Genomic DNA, 24,464 nt, shown 5'->3' on the forward strand with positions numbered 1-24,464 from the left:
TATTGTATGTATGTTATTGTATATTAGAACAAATACGAGTATATAACTCTGAAGTGGACAATATGAGTAAATAAAACACATAATTTTTACATTTTTATTTATTTGCTCATAATCACCTACACACTACTCCAGTAAATTTTAAATCTTTGGTTAACCTATAATTTTAACATTATACTCTGAAATCGACAATGGGTGTATAAAATCAACACAATTTAACATATTAATTATTAGGAAACAATTACACGTAACAAATAATATTTAAAACTTAATCATACATCTTAGATTATACTAAATAAAGTGACGGCTATATATTAAAATATTCGAACGAAATAATTCTATATATTATAATCATTTAAAAAAATATATTAAAAGTAAAAATAAAATCATCAAAATATTTATTTTAAAAAAAAAGCAATATAGAGAGCTGTAGAGTAGCTTACGATATCTTAAATGCAGTTCACTTAGCCTACGATATATGTATGTTATATCCACTACGCCTTTATTTTAATACAATATGGATTAAAATTGCTTAAAAGTTAAGCAGCATAGGATAATATTATTGAAATATTTGGAGCAAGGTATTAGAACAATTCTAAAAGCGGGGATTGGGGTAAGGACTATTTATGATTATATTTTATTATGTTTTATTTGATAGTCTACGGGTCGACAAAGGAGATCATGATATATCTGGTGCCCTTCGTGACGCGTAGTCCCTCATGGAAGTGAGTCAAACGTCCGGGATGCATCAACATCCACCCGAGCTTGGTGTCTTTGACGGAGCAATTGTAACGAATGAAATTGCAGCCGCCACCTTCGAAGTCCTTATCTGTTAATAAATATAATGTTTTTGTTAATTTAATTATGTACTCACGACTTATTCTATTTTAGGAAAATAGGTGCAAAGTTTTAAGAATTAGAATTTATATTACACTAACATTCTGACAGTATCAGGTCAATGTATTGATCATTTTTAAATCAACGACTTGAAATATAAACATTATAGATAATATGTTAGCAATTGAATTCAGGAAAAACGTATATTAAATACTTATATTTGAGACAACATTTCAATAAATTATACATATACTTATTGTCTATTAAAACATTAATTAAAATGTCTGTTACTTAATAAATATAGTCCATAATTAATCTGAGTTTTATTTAATTGCATCTTACTGGGTGTATTTAGAGCGATATTGATCGTGTATGTGGAAGAGTCGTGGTGGGGACGCAGAGAGGGCTGCTCGTTGGGTCGATAGCGAACCACGAAATTCATTACAGACACTGGCGGCTGAAATACATCAAAAAAGTTATAGATAAATACCGTAATAAATACTAACCGAACACGCGGCATGATAACAATGACTGTTAGGTAACATTCTATGCATTTAAGGTATTGTTGGCAATGACTGACCCGTGAATATCTCCGGCATAGTTCACAAGAAATAGTTATCTGCATGCCTTTGCATATCAAAGGCAACTTACATTGTGATAGTATCCAGTGAAGACCATTTCCTGCAGGGGCCGGACGTATTCCTTGAGAATGTATAACCATTGCTTGTCCAAGCCAACTTGTTTCATATGAATGTCACGAGTTGGGACCGCCTCGTAGCCACCCTCTAGACGTTGATCCTGTTTGAAGATTTACGGTTATTAACGAATAGTGAAAAAAAAATCTTAAGCATTCATTTGAAACTGTGTATCTTCTCAGGAGGATGAATACGGGCCTATATTTATTTTTACTATAAGAATGTAAGTACTCATATATATGGCTTGACAGAACATAAAATTCTTACCATATTAGATCCATCACTCCATTCGCCAAAGTCCTCCATTACCTCAATCCACTCGGCGCAGAAACGAGGAGACATAATTGGGAACCAGTATACATCAGGACATGGCTAAAAATATAACACATTAAATTCCAGTTGCTGTATAAATATTTTGCACATGAAAAATAAGCGAGTTTCAAAATCTGTCTTACTGATAGTTCATAGTATATATAAATACATCATTTTGTGAATCCTTATGTAATAGTTTCCGGAGACATATTAAACAGATACATACCATTAAATGCTTACGATTTTCAGCAAAGTTATCAGCATATTCCGGGCTGAGGTAACGTTGCTCCCATTCGATCTTGTTATCCAGCACTTGGTAGATGTCCGGGTTTTTACGGCTGATGTCCAAGGTGTCAGGATTGACCAAATGTCCAAGTTCCTTTTCGTTGCTGACATACATCATATAACCCTATAGCGATTTTTTTAAATTAGTTTAATGGATAAATGGGCCAATTCATGTCCAAATTCTTATTTTACGAAAATAGCTTTAAAGGAAAATACTTTCCAGAAATTTTACAAAGCAGTCCCGACTGAAGTAATAATTTGATGCCCAGGACGATTCGACGAAAGAATTACCAACTGCGCAAGATGTTACACTGCACTAACTGAGAACTGACTATTCCCTCACTCTTGTGTCGGATAACGAGTCGGAATAATGTTAAGACAGGTGCAGGACCCAAGGCATTGCGTGCTTTCTGAGACACGAGAGTGTTAACAGAAGAAACTTGAATCACTGTAATTATGAATTGCCAATGGAATTAAAAAGACGAAACCTACCTGTTTTCGCAAACTAGCGCAGAAAGCCATGTCTGGATCTATACCATCCATAATATGGCTGACTTCCTTATCGGATTTGTCGCGGAAAATTAAGATTTTCATCAAATAGCAATTAGTTATAAACGGAACATTCCATATGCCACTGTAAGGAAAAAAATCCGTTTTAAAAATTTATTACGTTGGTACATAAAGTAAATACGTGCACTTATAAAAGAATAATATATTAGTACCTACGCCTGTTACTGTATATTAACATATTATATTTTAAAGTAGACTAGCAATGACGTTTTAAAGGAATTACGAGGATATTTGTTTTCCCCTCCAATTATCTGTATAGGGAACTGAGTCCAAGGTTACAGGAACGAATCTACGCTTTCCATGTTACAACTCCGTCTAGTTATAATATATCTGTTACAATCATTTGAACTTTGCACATGATAAATATTTCACTACCCTCAAAGATCATTCATATTCCTGGGATGGAAGACGATATTTTTCATACAGTAAGTGTTTTAATTTATAATACTGTTGTGTTTCAGAAAACTTTCAATAACAGCCGAATTTAACACCTAAATAATGAGCTCAGGTTGTCCTGTGGTAAGACAATCTTAGTCGATGATTGCGGATTCAAATCCAAACAAGCACCAGTGAAGTTTCTTGCGCTTAATTTATGTTTATTTTCATCTCGTGTTCGGCTGTTTGTGTCAACTGATACATATGTGGGAGATTTTCATCGGACACGGTTAGTTAACCTACATTGGTGTAGCGAGGTGGAATATGCTCCAAGCTTTCTTAAAAGATGACGAGGCAAAAGGTGTCACGCAATAGAACATTTACATTCAGTTACTTTTTAGATCAATGATTTCAATCAAAGTCCACCCAGAACAGTTTAGAGAATTAAGATTGGCGGAAAAAATAGCGCGAGCGAGGGTTCATAAAGTGTGTCAATTAGGAAGATACTAGAACTGACATGTACACAGCTCTATAGATATTGATACGATACAGGTGATTATGAGCTGTTTGTGAACGAAACACACGACGCCGAACACCCTTGCTGTAATATTCGTGACGTACCTCCGCGATTCAACAAATCTATTCACACTAAGCAATTGAAACTAAGAACAACTATCGGACAGGCACTGTTTCAGTTGTATTATTATATAATGTGCATCAAAAATGATGTTATTTTCAAATTAAAGATAATTTATTAAATTGATATAATTTAAAAATATTGAGATATCTGTGTCTTGTTAAATGATTTTTTTTAATAATCTGTAGAAAGTTTTGAAATAATTAAAAAAAAATCTCGCGTCTAACGACAGTCCTGTGTATCAATGACCCCCTCGAACAATTCAGAGCGTCGCATGAATCGTAAAGGAAATCACGTAGCTGCTCCGAAGGGGGACAAGGGTCCCCATTACCTATGTCATTAGTCAATCGTCGCCAGCCGCAGTAGTTGAGAGACTCTCGGAAAGTTAACACCTTCTCCTAATTCGCAGACATGTTGCTGAAACGCACTACAGTCGCGGCACTGATGCTCCTGCTCATAGTATTAGAGAGCGATGCGCGGCGTGGACGAACACGCTCAAGGACCAAATCTAAGGTGGTACACACGATGTTAACGATATAGAAACTGATACGTATATCAAACTAATGCCCTATTCCCCGCAGGTACAAATCGGTTTACCGATCACTGGAAAATACAGAGATCCCGAATCTGACCGGTACTACAATAGCAACGACGTGAGTATGGCTACAGCGATATAATCTGTACTTAGCATACAATGCTTGTCTATTTTTGATATTACACAAAATAAATGACGTTTATTTTTATTGTTAGCTTAGATGCGATTTTTTTTATTAGAGCATAACTGACGACGCGATCTTATGCGAAATTTATTTTAAAACAGGGCGCAAAAATTCTACTGGCCTCGCACTTTGACCTTGAGTACGTTCTGGGTCATAAAATAGCCTTCCTCTGCACTGCGAAGGGAACACCGCGTCCGCACATCACTTGGTTCAAAGATGGCGTCGAAATATTTGCTCATCACTACTTGCACGTAATTAAAAAATCACTTATTATTTTTGATGAATCAAATAAATAACTCTATAATAAATTATGATAACGTGTGTAAATCGAGCACTCGTAAGTCTAAATATCAACAAAAATTAAGGAATTGGAAAGCACTTTCTCGGCATGATAATGTAATCTGCTAAGACATGGTACTAATTATTCTGATTCTTTAGTGACTGCAATCGTGTTAAAATTTAAAATTCTATCATTGCCTGTTCTCAGAGGAACTACACCTATTTAATTAAGAGTAAAGCTTGTTTCACACTAGTTCCAACCACTAGTGTAACTTTCACATCACTAGGCTCGTCTAACGTCGATACGTATATCGATATTCGTATATTTTGACATTTCAGATTCACGAATGGTTGATAGACGATGATCGGGTTAAATCTAAAATCGAGATCGATCCCGCTACCCAGATGGACGCAGGCGTGTACGAGTGTACAGCAGACAACATGTATGCGATAGACAGGCGCTCCTTCAAAACGGACTTCTCCATTGCATTTGATTGAATCTACATACTATTTGAACGTACAATAATTATAAAACAAACTCATGTTGATTATATTCTGTGTTTTATTTATGGTATCCGATCAAAACAACACTAAAAATTTAAAAAAAATGCGTTTAATATTTTATACATTTGAACATATTTTAATCATTGCGATAAAAGATTATTTTTTTTTGAATTTAGGACATTTCAAAATAACTAACTGTTATTCGATTAAAAAAATATAAAAAGCAGATTTGATTATAATAAAATTATCATATAATTTTTGTTTTAGTTAGTTTTGATTAAAAAATATAACAATTTGATGTGAATTCGTTGTGGTTAAAAGCTATTACCGTGATACGTGATACTATTACCAACTAAATACATAGTAAAATAACTTTTTGAAATAAGTCAATTACTTGGCTTATAACCTTACTTAAGTTTTTTTGTATATATGTGCGCGAATTTCTTTCAGAGGCTATAGAATTTATTTTTATGATGCCCACTACGGGGATATACATGTGGGAAGATGTTATTATGTAATGTAATAAATAAATACACATACATTATCTTTAATTCCAGACCAACCCGACGGGCCGGTTGGCGTGGTTGGTAGATACTTGCCTTTCTCGCCGAAGGTTGTGGGTTCGATTCCCACCCAGGACAGATATTTGTGCGTATGAACATGTCTGTTTGTCCTGACTCTGGGTGTAATTGTCTATATAAGTATGTATTTACAAAACAAAGTAGTATATTATCGTATCGTAATATATCAGTTGCCTGGTTTCCATAGTACAAGCTCTGCTTAGTTTGGGATCAGATGGCCGTGTGAATAATGTCCCAGGATATTATTATTATATTATTATTAATTATTAATAAAGTCCATGTATTTTATGTATTGTTCTTACTTTTTGTACACGAATCTAATGTTCAAAACATATAAAAACTCACATTCTATTTCCATTAATGATTTCCATGTAGTCAGAAGAACGAGCGTAATATCCTTGGGAATTAATAGCGCCCCAGAAGTTAGACCAGGCTTGGCCGGGCCGCACTAGCATCGGAGCTACGATGTCATAGCCAGTGGACAGCAAATAACGGAGCGTTGAAGGCCCTACCCGAGCGACGCTGTCGATCGAGAACAGATAATCGCAAGCGGTGTTCGCGCATCTATTTCTGAAAAATAAAAACAATTTTATAATAAAATATTTTTTTCAACGTCTTAGAAAGTTTTTATTAACTATAGTACATTCACATAACATTCTAATATTACTACTAAATAGATATTTTATATTTTTTATATCTGAATCTGAAAAGAATTTTTTCCCGCCTAAAACTTGTCAAATAATGCCAAGTAACTGAAATAAAGTGTTTTTGAATGTACTTAACCACTAAATCATATTAAAACTTACTTGGCTATATCCCGGGCCTCAGCTTCTGATTGGTAATCACTCGGAGTAATCCTCTTAGCTGTGAAGTATTGGTTGCTGTGTGCTTGAAAATATCTATCCACTTCAGCTTCATGATATTCTACATTATTATGCATGAAGAGGTGGATTTTGTCCTTCGGATAGTCAATTTCGTCGATTTGTTGAAGGAATTCTTCAAGGAAGGGTGTTGGTTGTTCGATGAACACCGACAACATTACTACTGGTAAAGCATCCTCCTAAAGAAAATAATTGATGAAATTTAATTATATTTCTTTAAAAGTGGTGATTAATTATAATCATCACAAAATCTTTCATTTGCAAAACCATCAGTACATGTATGAAACATAACATGTGTGAGATCTTATAGTAAATCACTAATAAAAACTGGGAAGTTATTTTCGAATTAATATTTGTATGTTAAATTTATTTATTACAATAAAATACTGCACCTTCAACTCAATCCTCTTCTCTTTGCACATCACACAACCTTCTTTGACCGACCATGATTTTGCCAGGTAGTTCGAAAAATGATTAAGCATCAGCTTAGATGGTCCATTTCCATGCACAATGAGAGGCCGCTCATTGAACGCCTTGTTTCTAATATAAGGCCAATCTTCAGTGGAATTGACCACAAGCTCAACGTCAGCTATTTGTAATAAAAAAATATGTAATAAAAATTACAATATTCAATTAAAGAGATTTTTGACGCCTCGTTAGTCAAGTTTCTTGTATATAGGGGTCCTTAACCCAAGCTATTAGAATCAAGAAAATTATCATATGCAAGTTATTGCAAACAATTGAAGTATCAAATGATGTTCATTCACACATATCTCAGTCATAATAATATTATTTAAAATATCCAAACAACAAAAAAGAAAGAATAGGACATTTATAATGTAGTTTTCAATGAATTCGGTTTTCTTTGTTTATTTTTTTTTTTCCTTTTTTAGGTGGTCTTCTGTCTGTTTGTTAATACTTCTTAAGTCATTCAGTTCATTTAATTTGACCTTTACTTTTTATTCTTTGTCTTTTCTTTTCACTTTCCATAAAACATGACTAATGTATAAAATCAAAATACTTTATCCAACATAGAAGCATTACGCTTACTTATTGAGAGTCAAATTAGAAACTACCACTGGTTCGGAAAAGAACCACACATAATCTATGCTCATTAATTATAATTAAAATTTTTTTTGACATTTGCTGTCAATGCTGTTATTTACAATCGCTTAGAGTACCGAAGGTACGTAAACGATGCATATTAACATAATTTAGAGTCAAACACAAACATTAAAAAATGCACATGACCATCTGGAGGCCTGACAAGGCACTCATTGTTTTAATTTCATAAAACAAAAAATATAATAAAAAAAAAATACTTAATTTATCACATACATTATGAACAATACTTTTTATATTTATACAGGCAATGGAATCAATGTAGGTACTTACATAATGCGCCATTCAAATTAAGAAATAGAGTACATTTACTGTCTAGTCCAATATCAAACTTTCGCCTGTATTTTTCTTGAATATAAATTTTCGTATAGTACAGCTGATCATCATCATGATTGTTGATCTTATTAGTTACAAGAATTTGTAATATTTCTTGTAAATAACCTGCATTATAAACAATATAGTATTATGTCATTAGGACAGTCAATAAGTCATCAGATAGAAATACTTAAGTGCAATAAATTTTTTATTATGTTCATTAAAAAGTGGCAGAACACTAAATCTGCCTCAAAGTAACTAGTTCAATAGTAGATATTTGACTATAAATATAAATATTTGCACTTTTAATGTATATAAATGAAGAACAATTTCATTACACATTAAGACATATGGTAACAATGGTCACAATTTGTTGCTGTATTAATGTTATATTTTCATTCTCACCAATTGTTACAAGATAACTGCATTATATTTGTTTGATTTCAAATTTCATTGTTAAAAATATTATATAAACATTTTAAAATGTCAACTATATGTGATTACTAAATCCATATACTTATGTATGTATATATATATATTATGTTTATTAATGAATAAATGATTTACCAATAAATGCACCGGAATTTAAAAAGGGGTTGCTTGAGCTACTGTTAGGATACTGTTTAGCCAGTTTAAGGTCAGGCCAGCAGAAGGGTTCCGCAGAGAATAGAACACGACGATTGGTCTTCTTGAATCGCTCTACAATTTCATCAATTTTCCCCAGAAACATGATGTCATGACTATAAATTGGAATTAAATATTTTATAATAATAAATAATACTATATACAGGAAAGAGCATGACTTTATAACAAATCGAATTGAATTGAGGCAATTTATGCATTACATTTTCAATCAGCATCAGTTACTTAATTGAACCGAACCATCTTGTAGCTGTAAAATGTGGGTCAGAATGTTGCCCAGACAATGAAGCACATTCTGATACTATTTAATATATAAACGAAACAGCAATGGTTCTCCCATATAGAATAAATTGTCCATTAATTGACTTGTATACATAGCCATATAGCTAATATTGTATATATTATGAAACATTGCCTTTTTATACATTTTTTATACATATATTTTTCATATATTTCACATATAAGATGTTTCATGTTATTCAAAGTTAGTAATTTTCAACTTGAGATAATTTTATTTGTGTTATTTAAAACCACATTAGATTCATATTTTTAGTAATTTCTTAGTGTTATTATAAAAATTCCATTGTTGACTATTTTTCATATAAAATACTTATTCACATAAATTGCCTCGTAACCTATTACTGTGATAAGTAGTATTTTTTAGAACAATCTTTATATGCTTCTTTGACCTTTTGTTAACTAACTGATATGACTGAATGAATTAATTTATACATTACTTATTCTTATAAAAAAAATTTATTCGAATTTGTAATTCAATAATAAGATATTAAAAAAAATAATTTCTACAAAAAATACAAATCAGAGATTTACATTAAATATGATCCACTTTATACTAATTATTATATTGAGTATAGACTGCATAATTGATTCAACAGTATTATTAAACTTACCTGTCAGTGAAAAGGATAATTGGTTCCTTGGATTTGGTATTTAATTGAATTGATTCAAGTTTTTCTCTCAGTAAATTGACTTTTTGACCACCGCCTGGGGACTCCATATTACCTCCTTCCCACTTTTGTCCCATTCCAAGAACCTCAACGTTAATGCCATATTTTTCAGCAGATCGAAGATATCTTTCTAAACCATGGTTACTTTCAGTTGCAACGGTGAACACCAAAACCTCCGGGCCTGTGAAATTTAATGAAAATGATATCACTATAAAAAAAAGTTTAACAATTACAATTTTTATTGAAATATATAGAATAGACAATTATTTTAAAATTATTATAATTTATTGGATGCCATGCCTTAAAATATAAATTTAAAACATTTTATGTGATCATGTCAATGTCATATTAGATTTTTAAAAACAATTTTTTTATATAAATTTCTAATGTATAGTTTGTTTTTATTTTAGAATTTAGTTTACTCCTTGTATTTTTTTCATAGTCAAATTGATTTGTTATGATTAATTTAGTTAAAGATTAGAACAATAAAAATAATTGCTTATATAAAAATTTGGGCTTGATATAGTTCGCATTCTATGAATTAGCATGTTTTTATCGCAATTGGCTGAAAAAGTGTTGTGGCATTTGCACGGTGGTGGTCAAGATTATTTTTATTTTATATATATATATATATATATATTTTAATATTCGCAGGGAGAGTAAATGACTCTACTCCACCTGATGGTAAGTGGTAGTAGAGTCCAAACGCGACGACTTATTTAATTTAAGCATACATGTTTGTTGAACTCAGATGGTAGGCCTTCGCTTTGCTGATATCTCACATTTTTAATACTGAAGAATTGAACAAAGCTCAATTATGAATAAACTTTATATATTCCAATTAGGTACTTAATTAAAAACATTTTCACAAAAATCATATTCCGGATGATATGAAATAGGCATAACTTGATTTATACATATTATTTTATATTTTATAAATTTTTTGTGCATTTACGCCAGCTTAAAAACAAAATAATTACTTACTTGGAGAGGTTTCCGCCACTTTACTAGCAAAAATGAGAAATAGGCAGTGTACAAGCACAAATGTATTCATATTTCTAGATTTATCGACGAGTACGAGTTCAATGGACTTCAGTTAATGTTCGTAGCTCATAAAATTGGGGCCGGTGGCGGCAACGTTCCTAATAAAACGTTTTATATCGCCCCACATAGGCGGTCCCGCTTCCGAGGCGATAAGCTCCAACAGTGGAGAAACGTCACCCAAACACTAAGATAAAACACGCTTCCTCCCGGTGAACCATGTGTCGCTATGAGATCATCACACATATGGTTTTATATATCAAATAATAAACGCACTCACACAAACCAATGTTGCGTCACCTTAGTTTTGATTGTTATTAAACGTTCGCTCGCAATTGATATTGGAAGCAAGCTAACTAATAATTGTAAACAATCTCGATTAGTTTGAAATGTCAATTTTGCGTCCCGCGCTTTTTATTACATATTTATATAAATATAAAACTATTTAATTTACAATGATTACTTTATAAAAATTCTCAAAAACAGAACTACCTAAATAATTATATTAAAGATAAGATAGTCAGTGTACAGAATCTAACAAATATAAATGCTGTCGATTGCCCACTCGCAAGCTTCAAACTTTCAGCTTTACTCTTCAGTCACACACAATCGCAAACACAATTTGACAATACTGTCAACTGTGTGTATTCACACTGTCACAGAATATGTATCGAGCTTGACGTTGGCATATAGTAAATTACTATTACATTCCGGAGTCAGCCGAATGTTGCTCATTAAACTTTCAAGTAGTTCATATTATTTATTATTATTTATATTTCAGTAACGAATGGCGAGTGATCGAAGTATTCGGACGCACAAAACTCGAGTTAAGATTTCGAGTGTTTATAACACTCGAACACTAAATCGAGTATTTAAATCGTGACTTTAGACTTTTGCATAAAACTCATAAAAGTTAATTATTTACTGTTCAAATAGTTATTATATTAATTTTTTTGATTGATTAATAGTACAAATTTGTTTTCATAATCATCATATCCTCGTCGAAAACGTAGATTTCCTTGATAGCCAGTCTTGTGCGACCCCCATCTAATTTTTTTCCCGCGACCTTATCGTTAGTCCACTACGATCTGCGATTGACATGCCTCGCCCACTGCCACTTAAATTCAACAGTTCTTTGGTCTATGCCGGTTAGTTTGGTGCGCCTGCAGAGTTCATAATTTCTAATTCGATCTTGCAGAGAGAGAGCCTTCTTATGAGGCCCATAATAAGCGACCACGTTTCTGATCCGTAAGTCATCACTGGTTACACAAACTTTTCGAAGACTTTCGACTTGAGACACTGTGCTATTTGGGATATGAAGATATTGCGTAGCTTCTTAGAAGCCTCCCAATCGAGTTGGATTTGACAATTGACCTCTTTCTCGTAGTTAGACTAACCTAGTTGGATGGCCCTAAGTATACATAGTTGTCTACAATTTCGAGTGCAAAATTTTAAACCTTTACTTAAATGGAGGATGCAACATGGAGGTTCAACATAATTTTCCTCTTGTCCATGTTCATTTTTAGACTCACTTGTTGATAGACCCTGCTGAGGTCCTGAGAGCATAGTGCCGAGGTCTTTCAAGGTTCTCAGCCATGATCATTATATCGTCGACAAATCGAAGATGAATGATGTACTCGCCATTGATATTCATATCAAATCCTTCCAGCCCAGAAGCTTGAAACTAACTACTTGTCAAACGCCTGCGTGTTATATGTTGCCAGGGCCAGAGGTCATCGGTGTTATTAACACGAAATCTGCCAGGGATGCTTAGCATCCTCTGCACCACCGTTGCCACAGCTGTTATGGTTTGGTTGTGCCTATGATAGGAGGGATATGCCATAATCGCCACGCTTTGTAGACAGGTTGTCGATCGCAGTAAGTTGATCATAATACTCAGACACTGCTGCCCGTTCTCTGGTATATTCTCTGACGACGACTTCTACGCCCCTCAGGGCATGAGATGAGTTATGAGCTTTGATTGTTTCTTCTTATATTGGAAGAAATAAACATAATATATTAGATTGCATTGCAAAAATTACTGACTCGAGTTTATTATATTATATACTCAATTTTATTGACATATCAATGTCAAAGTTGAAGTCTGGGTTCTGAACGGCTGTGTACTACACTTACTATTAATTATTATATCATCTATCAAATAACATTAATTGTCGAAAGTTAATCGGTTAACATCAACCACTACACTACCACTAAACTACGAACATTAGCAAAAATATCGCAAATGGACGTTGGTGACCCTAGCGTTCGAATAACGAAGTATATGAAATACTTGGGCTTCGTCCCAGACGGGCGCTGAGGCTTCGAAGAACACTTCGAGTGCCTTGTTCGTCTACCACGGGGATGTTGAACGATACCCTACGAGGAGGCAACCGCCCTTGCTTGCTTTCTACCCTTGGACATTCTGGTGGATATCGACCCGAGGATCTATACGCGGAGAGGTGAGCATACGTATAGTCCTTCTGTGAGTCTGTAATGTTCTCGAAGAAGATGGTGAAATGGAACCAGGATAGCACCGATCCCAAAAGTTGGCAGTTAAAAAAAACACAAAACCGGTGGTCCTGCACATGAACATTTAACAGGTTATGCTCAGAGACAGATAATAAAAAAAATATATATATTTATAATCTGAGAGATAATGTTCTTATCGGTTGGATTAGCTAGTGCGTAAATATTTAGTAATACTTAGGACAGTATTATAAGACAGTAAGAACTAAAAATGACGTATTGATTGATTAGTTCAGAGGATACCTATCTTTCTCTGAAAATTTTGTAATATGAATATTGATCCACACCTAATAAATGTAATTTGTATACTACATTTTATCGAAATACTATTTATAATTTATGATAGAAGAAAACTCAGGTACTTCTGAATTTCAAACTTGGATTTAGACTATAAGGTTAGAGATTATCCTACCACGCTGCTCACTCACACACAAAAAAACCCAGTCGTGTTCACCCGAATTCGATTTTTAAGGCGTTAAGATTCACCTGCACTAGCCACTGCACCACCTCAACTAGGTTTTTAGGCTATATTCTCGACCTGTCCTCACAATAACTAAGCACTTTGTTATAGGGTATTTTGTAGTTAAAACTAAGAGTAGGAAAGCCCATGATGCTAAATGGTGATTTACTCGAGCATCGAGGGGACCTATTGGATTAAGCTGATTAGCTTTTTACCATGAAAGTAAATATGATTATATGATGTATACCTTTCACCGTTGACGAAGCGTCTACAGACTCAAAAATGTAAAAAAAACCAGTCACATGGAAATATTCGAGCGCTTCTAATAAGAGGGGATGTTAAGTGAACCCGTAAAAAGCTCCCATTCATAAGACTGACGATTCGGACGTGTCGCAAGCTTGTAGATTTTTTGATTTTTGTAAAATGCAAAAAAAAACGCTTATTTGAATTACTCGAGTGCATGAGATTTTTATACGCTTCAGCTTGATGTCCTTGTCGTGCCGATTTTTTTTGGTTCATATTTTATTCATTTTTTATTTTTATGATGTGACAAGACACTGAATTGTGGGCCCTGCAATTCAGTGTCCCTTTCGAAACGATATCCCTAATTTTTTGTTTAAAAGTAGTAAAATTCAAGCGGTAACTTTAATTCAATTCATATTTTAGTATAAATCAGTATTAATCTCTATCTGAAAAAATAACATATTCATTTTAAGCCTTGTTTCTTAGTTCGATACTTATTGTTTATACAATTTATACAATATTATTATTTAAAACCATTATCACTTTGATAATACCTCTATTTTGGGAACCTAAAAACTTGCTTAAATAGGAAAAATAACTATTGTAATTAAGTTTGTTACTTGTTGTTGACTGTCTAAAGATCACAAATCATTTATGAAATAATAATTAAAAAAACATTTTCATAAATATTATTTGAGGAACGTATTCACAAAACTCTAATATTATTTTTTTTAATTGATATATTTTAATCCTGCCAAAACGATTATTTTGTAATAAATTATTTGTTACAAGACAACAGGCTCCATCTAGCTCGCACTGTGAGTATTCAAAATATAGCAATATTTTCTCATTGCATTAGATAGATGGCGCTGAGATAGCAGCTGTTACGTAGTTATTCCATTCGCCGCTACGAGTGCTGTCTACTATATGAACGAAAAAATATAAGTTACTAACTACAGGCCCCGCCCCGTCACTTCGCACGTGTAAAATAAGGATATGTACACATGTAACGTTTATATTGAAGAACAAACATACAAAGACAAAAATCTTATTTCTTTGGGCTATGAATCTTCACGTACGCAAAGCAACTATTTTTTCCATTTTAACCGTATGAATAGTTTACTAACGCATACAAACATTCATTTTTTCATACAGAACGATAGATTGTGATAAATGATTAAATAAAATATTTAACCGAATAATTATTTGCAACTATCATTAAAAATGTAGGCATTTACTTAAAAAATAATGATAATTATATATTACGCAAAAGCATGGAAATATTAAAAATAAATATATGACAATTCTATATATTATATATTATAATTATAATTTTAATTTAATTTATATATTAAATAAATTTCATCATCGTACACATTTTTATGTATTTTAATAATGAATTTTAAATGAATATTGTAATAATTTTGGGTAAATATATATTTTTTTTATTCCTATCTACAACTTTAGTAAAATATTGTTTTTAATAATATCTAGGTACTTGCCACGACCACCTAAAGCTGCTTATAAAAGTTGATCAAATCAACAGATAATTCACAGTATCGCAGACGTATTCTGTGAGCACAAATGAGGTTTAAAGAAATATTAAGCTAGGAAACTGACGCGACGAAGGCTATGAGAAATCATACAAAGTAAACGCTTTTCTTTAACACTTCAGTATTTGCTCATAACATTTGTTCAACGGCACTAATACATACAATGTCGGTGGTATTACATTTGTAACACAAGATACATTGCTTATTTGTTTCTGTTACAATATAATACTATGTTTTATTATGTTAAAATAGATAAAAGTAAATATATAATTACAATAATTTTTTTATTATTATTATTAATAATAATAATCTTTATTCTTCAGGTAACAAGGTCCAAACTTCTAGTACATGATAATTAAATATAACTTTAAACATACATTAATAATTAGAATCACAATCACACTCACATCACAATCACATAAATAATAATAATAATTAAAATATATATGAATGAATAATGAGCTAATTAATTGACATAAAAAGAGACATAATATACAAATATATATTGAGATAAACTAAAATAAAATGAAATAAGAAATTAAATTGATTGTGTATGAGGCACATGAACCAGCGTATTACATAGACTTATGGATCATCCGCCTCATCATATAGGCATTCATATCATTTTGCAATAATCCTTTGCATAGTGTTGGAACTGTCTCTGATTCCACGTATCAAGGATACAGAAATACAATTTAATAAAAACCAACAATCCCAAACAATAAAATTAAAAAACGCTAATGACATAAAACTATCAAAATCTCGTACTATTAACTACGAGAAGAAAAATATTATGTTTGACGGAGCAAAACGTTTTAATAATTTGGTTACCAAAAAATATTAAAGAAGCAAAAAGTATGCGTCAGTTCAAGAGACTATTAAAAGTTTAAAGCAATATAAAATAACACAAATAATAATATGAAACAAACTGTATAATAATGTAAAATAATTTATTAAATTTAATAACATAAAAAGAAGCAATAAAAAATAATAATAAATACATAAATTCTCATTTACTCATACCACTTCCTAGTTGTACTTAATCCGTGTATTTGCGATAAGATCAGACTATCGACAATAATACAACAAGGTTTTCACAGATACCCTCTTCGTAACTGTATTGTTCTTTCTCTTTTACTAATATGCTTTATAAATGTTACTTTGTTACGCCGCTAGGATATTATTGTAATTATCTTACGTTCTAATGTAAGTGAATATTATTCTTAATGAGAAATAAACTTTCTTTAACGCGAAAAAAATATTACTGAGAGACCCGGATTTGTCGCGCCTAAGAAAACGGCAAAATTTGAAAAGCGAAAATGTGCACGCCACTAATAACATTCTCAAGTTCATAGGGTATTCATACATGGGTTATTTAAGCAGATTACGGGAACACAATAGCTCGTGGCTCGTTTTGTTTTACAACTAAAATAATTATGAATAGAACTACTAATTTTATTGAAATAGGGGTGTGAATTCTTAATCTGGAATATCATATCAACCTGAACGATTTACTCACTGAAACTATCGTTTATGTTGACATCCACTTATATATAATAGGCCTCCAGACCGATTTCGGCAACGGCGGCCAATATCAAAAGAGATTAGCCAACTGCGCAGGATATATTGTAGTGCACAAATCACTCTCTATTTCCTCACTCTCAAAATCCGATGAGACGGCAATCCGTCACGACCGGAAAGAGTTCAGCCGCAGGGCCGACGGCTTTACGTGCTTTCCGAGGCATGGACTATCGAAGGTTTGTGAGCTTTCTACGATTATTAGATACGAAAAGCTCAAGTCTTATTGTTAGCTTTTTCATGTTTCGCGAACAAATAATTAATAATACCAGAAACTGTTACTATCAAAGAATTTTAATTAATATTTTGAAGTTATATGTATAGGGTAATATTATCTAAACATATATACATTTCACTTAAAAATAAGTAGCATCTATCTAATATAATTAAGAAAGGCGTTCCTTTCAATGTACCTACTGCTTCGTTGGCAGGGATGGAATTTAATATACATGTCTCACTCAGTCTACATATAATATTTATTATATAACGAGCTATTGCTCGCGGCTTTGCTTGCGCTTAAATATAAATTAAGGATAAATGATTCTTTGGAAGTCAATGATTTTAAAGTAAGATATGAAATATCATTCTGGTTAGAAAAAAGTATTATAGCTTAAAGAAAAAATATTTTATTCCGATCTACGATTCTGTTGCTTAAATATCCCGGCATCTATCTAACTTCGAAAATGACGGCTTTCCACTCAATCTTTCATCCCTAATTTTAACCCTTTAGGGGTAGAATATAAACCTTCCTTGGTGGGTTTTTACATTATAAAATGCATCAACTGCCAAAATTTTAAGTTACTAACCCACAGGGTTTAGGCTCTGCATTGCAATCTGTCAGGAAAAGTCAATTTGTGTATAGAAAACAACAAAAATACGTATGTTATAACTTTTGATAGACTCAACCGATTTTGATAAAATAAAGACTAAACGGAACCTTGAAATACTTATAATAATACAGTTATGTCATTTGTAATTTTTAGCAGTTTCAAAGATTGGCCTGGGCAATTTGGTTTTGGCAACTCGCAAATAGCCATATAAACTTTAAAAGAGGCAGTTATTTCGAAATCAATTTTATTTATATTTATAGATCTAGCTTATATCTATGAAAATGAACTAAGCAAACGAACACTTTATATCAAAGCAGCGATGCATGTGTATGTTTACTACACCGTGTCCCTTTGACAATTATTGTCGTATGTCATAAACGTGATGTCCAATATCGAATATCCTGGAAATGTTTATTTTCGTCGCTGTAAAGACTTTTCCAATAAATGGGCGTAACCTTCATGTGTATCTGATAAAATACCTGTTCCTAGAAGTGTTAATATTTTGTTTAAAGTTGATAGGCAGAATTTAATTAATTAATACTGTAAGCATTGCTAGAGGAACAGCTTCATTTATGCAGTCAATACATGGTTGAAGGATTAAGCTAAAATATTAATTAACATTGGTGCTGAATTAGCTTTTCATCAATGATATCAGTGACAGCGGATTTGAATGATATTGGGATATTTTATATGAAATAGATAGGGGTGTACAGGCAATGCCTGATGGCATGTGGTAACGACCGCCCATGAACATTGTTAAAAATATTATACATTCCTTACTCAAATCAATGCGTCACAAACCATGGGGATTAAGGTGTTATTTCCCTTGTACATCTAATTGCACTGGTTCAAACCGGAACACAACAATACCGAGCATTTCTGCTTAGCGGTAGAATATCTGATAAGTAGGTGGGACCTAACCTTGTATCAGTCCATACAAAAACATGAACCGTATTTCCATTACCATATTTTTGCTTATTTTTTATAAATGTACGAGACAATCAAGGGGCGTTTATAGATAATTTGGCAAGAATTTCTGTATACTGTTGATATATATAAATAATAATGAGGGGCTTGCACAAAGCCGCCACCATTACTACCACCAAATTAATTTTCATCTATTCATATAATAAAAAATGTTACTAATCGCGGTCTGTACATGGAAGATATTTGAATAAAACTATTATCGGGTTTTATCAACGCAATAGAACCCAAAACAGTGATTGTCAGAATTTTTGTCTGTTTATCTGCGCCTTTGTGCGCGCTAATCTTAGAAACGACTTAACGGATTCGGATGCGGTTTCACTAATGTATTGTGGCTAACTTCTCTTATTATTATTTTTTTTTAGTCAGTTAATAAATAATACAGTTATGTCAATTTAAATAATCACGTCGAACATTTACATAATAAAGCTATAAAATGACTCTTCAGTTGAATTGGCTGAAACTTTAGCTACCTATAAATGATAGTCTGTAAAATGATGATGATTGAAAGTTTATAGGAGCTAAACAAAGTCAAAAAAATGTACAGTTTCATAGATTTAGATACTTCCAATGTATATTAAATAAACTTTTATGCTGGTACCTATATGTCGGTTAGCGTGCCCAGGCGAAGATGTAGGTATGTCTATCTTTTAAGGTTGACTAATCGAACCTAACCTAACCTTTTGTGTGTACCTAACCAAATTTGTTTATAAAATAAGGCATTATTTGCAAAGTCGTTTTTATAAACATGGAATAAATTCTTATAAAAGATATTGAGATAAGATCATAGACAGTTTTAGTACTTTTTATAGTTATGACATATTTCAACAGGTAGTTATTAATAATAACCTACTTATTTAAAAAAAACTCATACATACATACATAAAAAATGTTTTCGGTTTGTAAATAACTTTGTAAGTTAATGTTTATAGTTTAGGTAGGTATTTCGTTTCGTTGCCGCATATATATATTTTTTCATGGTTTTGTTAAATTTTTACTGGGTTAGTTGAAAATACGTAATTATTAAATAAAACAGATTTACGTTTTAATTTTAAAAGGACACAATTTGCTGTGTAGGTATCGTTTGCAGTCACAATAAATAAAGCACATGGAAAGACATTCAAATATGTCGGAATAGATCTAAGGGAATGATGTTATTCTCATGGCCAATTGTATGTTGCCCTATCTAGATCCGGATGATAATAAAATGGTTGTATATACTGAAATATTATAAGTGCTTTCAGTGATTTGTTTAAGTTATACGCGGGTGCAACCGCGGGCACAGTTAGTTTGTAAGTATAATCGTTAATGAAATGCATTGACAGATTTACTTTCAAGTTACAATATTGGGCTTTTTCTAGGTTTTACTAATATTCTTACCTACTTAGCCTCGACATGAATGAGATGAAAGCCTTAAGATCAATCATGTGGTTTTTACATCACTAGGCACATAGGAAATATAAGAATATCATTCGTAGAGCTACTATTTGTTGTGATAAATAAATGAAAACACGTATCTATCATAATTAAGTTATTGTATTAAATAATATTTCAATGAGTTAATCGATGCCGTAATATAAAATAAATAACTATAATCTAATAGAAATAGATAACATATTAATTATTATTAGAATTTACAATTCGATGCATTATTATTATTCAAAAACATTTGAATAGCTTATGATGTGATGTGGGTAATTACAGGCACAAGGGACATAACATCTTAGTTCCCAAGGTCTGTGGCGCATTGGTGATGTAAGCGATGGTTAACATTTCTTACAAGGCCAATGTCTAAGGGCGTTTGGTGACCACTTACCATCAGGTGGCCCGTATGCTCGTCCGCCTTCCTATTCTGGAATTTATTCTGGATATTATGGAAACCTAATACCGAATTTACACGTGTGCTGGTAATTAACCGCGCTAGTCAGCGAACATTTTTTGACACGAGCGAGCGTTTACTCGAAATCAAAAATTTAATCCAGATAATATGAAGTAAAGTGTCTCAATAATCAATCGACGGATTGTCATAACAATCGTGTTTATTAAGCTGGCTTTATAGGCTTTATTATAACTGTATTCTGAATAAAAATTTCAGTCTAAACAGTCCGATAAGTAATCCTACAAAATGAACGGATCACGTGGTCTCTTCAGAACGCTTATGCTTGAGTGAAATCCGATTGGCAATATATTTCATTTAGTAATGGTTGTTCAATTTCGTTATTGGAAAAAGATTAAAGTTATCGACTATATTTATAATCTATCTATCGACTGCTATGCATCTAATATCGATTTTATTATGTCTGTACAAACAGAACAGGCAAAACACGTAATGTAAAGATTTGTTTTGAAATTGTAATATCGAATTAAAAACTTACAACCTATAATACAGCGAAAATTCGTATGCACATTGTTAATATCTCTGAATTTGCCTGGTTAGTCTATCTCAATTTATATTGTGAGAAATTCTAAATATTTTGTTAATAATTCAAATTCGTTAAAAGACGCTTTTTTCCAACTAAAGTTAAAAAATATTAATTCCATTCTTCTCAAACATAAAGAATGGCATCACTGACTGAGTCGCCTTGCCATAGGTACATCCTTCTACTCGCGTCGAAAAAAACCGTTTATGACAAGAAAAGTGAAATAGCGAGCGCACCGGTTACACATAAGCGTTGCGATTCGCCTCGCCGCTCGCCTTGTCACTCACGAGCACGTGTAAATGCGATATAACAAAATGAACTGCTTATGAAACTAGAAAATGAATATATAATTGGTATCCAATTTTGATAAAATTAGGCATCAGAGCATTTCCTTAAAATGTCTAGACTATATTCCATAGGGGTACTTTGTGATTTGCATCTAACGCCATGAGTAAGAAAGCAATCATAAAAAACATCGTTAGTTTGTGGTTGTACGAAATTCGCTTAATAACAAATTTTAATATATTTAAAAAAAATGTGTTTTATCAAGTATTTACTATATATGATGCACGACACGGCATTTTTTATAGTTTCCATTCATTAATTTTTTTATGGCACATTTGGATTTTAGTGTTTAGTGTCTAATATATTTCTAAATACTTTATTATTTTATTTTATTAGTAACAGAATAGTAGTAGAAACGAAATATTTTAAAGAGAGATTAGACGATATTAGTTGAAAAGCGGATTAAGCGCGCTGATATACAGCTAAAGGAGCTTTTTAAAGCAAGGCAAAAAGTTTCTGGACGCTCAAACTATCCGTCTTTACTCACGGACATAAATGTTTTGCAACATCGTACATCTCTTTAAATTCTCTATTTTACTTGACTCTTTAAAGTTTTTAAGTGTTTAACATGAGACGTAGGAGTTTATTTAAAAATTGAACAATATTAACTTTGTAAAATGTAAATATCTAGGCGGTAGGCGACAGAAAAATAAGTATTTCTAAAATAAATAAATATATTTTAGCATTAATTTCACAAATTATTATTCAGCCGCAAATCATAATTATGAACTGACAGAGGAATCTTACAAAATGCGGTTTAAATTTGAAATATTAATTGAATTTATAAAATAAATATTTTTATTTTAAATATTAATAATTTATTAATATTAAAGAGCCTAAATAACTTAGTTAATATCACAATCGCAAAGCCAATATATACATAATAAAAATCAAAATATATAATTTAGATAATTACCCTCGATGTATTCCCTTAATATGTCACAGAACCGGTTCTCATGTTCTTCGCAATAATCACATTTTACCGGACTCAGTAGCGAAACATAGACAAAAACAATTGCCCAAGAGAACCCGATAGCGGGCAAGAGCTGTTGAGTTGGGCGCATCTTGCTCCCCGGATGCTCAACACGCGACTGCATTTGCTCCCACTCGCCGCTATGAAATTGATTACAGGCTGAGTGACTGTACAGACCAGGTGTACAATAATGTCGATCAAAGCAACTAGATTGAACCGTGAAATGAAAGTCTGGAAAAAACAACTCGATTAAGTATACGAATAAAATAAAATTATAATTAAATATTACAAAAAAAACTAAATATATATATTTTTTTTGTCAAATATTGTTCGTATGCATTGTATTATCATCAACGGCATTAAGCATACGACACATATATACAAATACTGCATGAAATGCCAATCGACCTAATACTATAGGCTTATTTGTGCTTGAATATACTCGGCCCATTCATTATGACGACATAACAAGACAATGTGCAAAACTTAATAATCAGGTAATGAGAAATTACACTCCTAGTTTAATATCTTATTTTAAGTAAATGCAAATGAAGTATAATCGTAAAATATGTTTCACGAATACAATTTAAATTATTCCTAACCGGTGAACTAAATTGGCCACAGTACCTATTCGGTATCTGTAACCGTTGTCCGCCGATCTACTTCACGTTACGCTTGAAAAAACTTCGACAAAAGTGCACTTTGTCAGCATAGAATCGTGAATTCGAAAATAAAAGAAATTTGATTGAGTGAAAGTTGGCTAGCGGGTCGTTCCACATCAATAGAGTTTTCTTTGCAACTGGTCATTTTTTTGTTGTTACTAGTGATTATTTTTCAATAATCCATCCCATTCGCTTCCCAATAAGAAACTGACCGGCTCTCTAAGTATCTAAAAATTGGAAAGAATATGAAAATCTGTTTATACACTGGCCATCTGTCGCGGTTTTGCACAGATCATTGACTATAAATGCCTTTTTTTTTTCGCTGGAAAAACGCATTTACGCGTTTCCCCCACATGAAGTGGGGGGATATGTGGGGCTCGCCGATGCTGAAGGCGTCGGAATACCCACTAAAAAACCAGCGGTACCCACACCGTCTTTTCGGGGGACGCTACGGGATCGCTTGCGCATACTACCGTGACGACTATAAATGCCATGGGTTTTTTTTATTTTTTGTTTGTTGTGTTTTGCTTGCGTGGAACAATCTCACCAAACAGGAGGTACAGTTATTTTCGAACCTAATTGACAATATTAGCTAATTTGCAAAAAATACATCCTCATACATCGAACTATCTATTAGTACAAACATTCCTGATTAGCTTAGATTAGCGCACACATTCATATATAGACAGCCACAGCAGGGACATTAGCTCATAACATACTTCCATATCTAGATTAATTCTCTGACGTTATTTGAGCATCTTATTACTTACTTTAATGTAAACCTAATATAGCTGATGAATACAAAACCAACTGGTGATGACTTTACACGCGGTAGGCGTATTGTACAGATTTAGAAGTCGAAAATAAGTAGATATTTACTTAAAAAGCTATTATTAACTTACTTATAAACGTTGCTTAGCGACAGATTAGTCAAACACTGATTTCGCTTTTACTGTCATGATTGACTCGACAGTACTATTTAATTGTTTAACCGCTATACAACGTTTATAAATAAGACCGTTGAGTTTTAAGATTTGTATAAATTTACCTCTAAAATAATGTAATTAATGGTTTTCTACACAATTTTCTAATTTTATTACGGCGTGACATTGAATAACAGTTTAGAT

The 24,464-nt window shown here is 32.4% G+C and overlaps 3 protein-coding genes across 4 annotated transcripts in view; 1 reads left to right on the forward strand and 2 right to left on the reverse strand.

The window, feature by feature from the left end:
• Positions 1-92: 92 nt before the first annotated feature.
• LOC126780775 (procollagen-lysine,2-oxoglutarate 5-dioxygenase) lies at positions 93-22,777 on the reverse strand. 2 transcript variants are annotated; one of them, XM_050505472.1, is made up of 13 exons: positions 22,619-22,777; positions 9,663-9,900; positions 8,677-8,849; positions 8,068-8,235; positions 7,065-7,261; positions 6,598-6,851; positions 6,137-6,361; positions 2,619-2,760; positions 2,068-2,250; positions 1,797-1,901; positions 1,486-1,632; positions 1,177-1,291; positions 93-826 (listed from the first exon to the last, which is right to left on the reverse strand). In XM_050505472.1, the coding sequence occupies exons 1-13, from the start codon at positions 22,764-22,766 to the stop codon at positions 657-659; spliced, it is 2,265 nt and encodes a 754-aa protein (XP_050361429.1). In that variant the 5' UTR covers positions 22,767-22,777; the 3' UTR covers positions 93-656. The 2 variants fall into 2 exon arrangements, with proteins under 2 accessions (XP_050361429.1, XP_050361430.1); XM_050505473.1 differs by lacking the exon at positions 22,619-22,777 and adding an exon at positions 10,704-11,362.
• On the forward strand, positions 4,058-5,257 carry LOC126780798 (immunoglobulin domain-containing protein oig-4-like). The gene is made up of 4 exons (XM_050505511.1): positions 4,058-4,221; positions 4,290-4,361; positions 4,529-4,678; positions 5,046-5,257. Exons 1-4 carry the CDS (start codon positions 4,120-4,122, stop codon positions 5,202-5,204), a joined length of 483 nt encoding a protein of 160 aa, XP_050361468.1. The 5' UTR covers positions 4,058-4,119; the 3' UTR covers positions 5,205-5,257.
• Positions 22,296-24,464, reverse strand: part of LOC126780773 (amyloid beta A4 precursor protein-binding family B member 1-interacting protein) — a 273,890-nt gene continuing 271,721 nt past the window's right edge. The window contains exon 14 of the transcript XR_007670535.1: positions 22,296-22,310. The gene's annotated coding sequence lies outside the window, so the exon portion shown is untranslated. The remainder of the gene's footprint in view (positions 22,311-24,464) is intronic.

Source organism: Nymphalis io, chromosome Z, assembly GCF_905147045.1.
Source record: "Nymphalis io chromosome Z, ilAglIoxx1.1, whole genome shotgun sequence".
In the NCBI taxonomy this organism is placed as follows: Eukaryota; Metazoa; Arthropoda; class Insecta; order Lepidoptera; family Nymphalidae; genus Nymphalis; species Nymphalis io.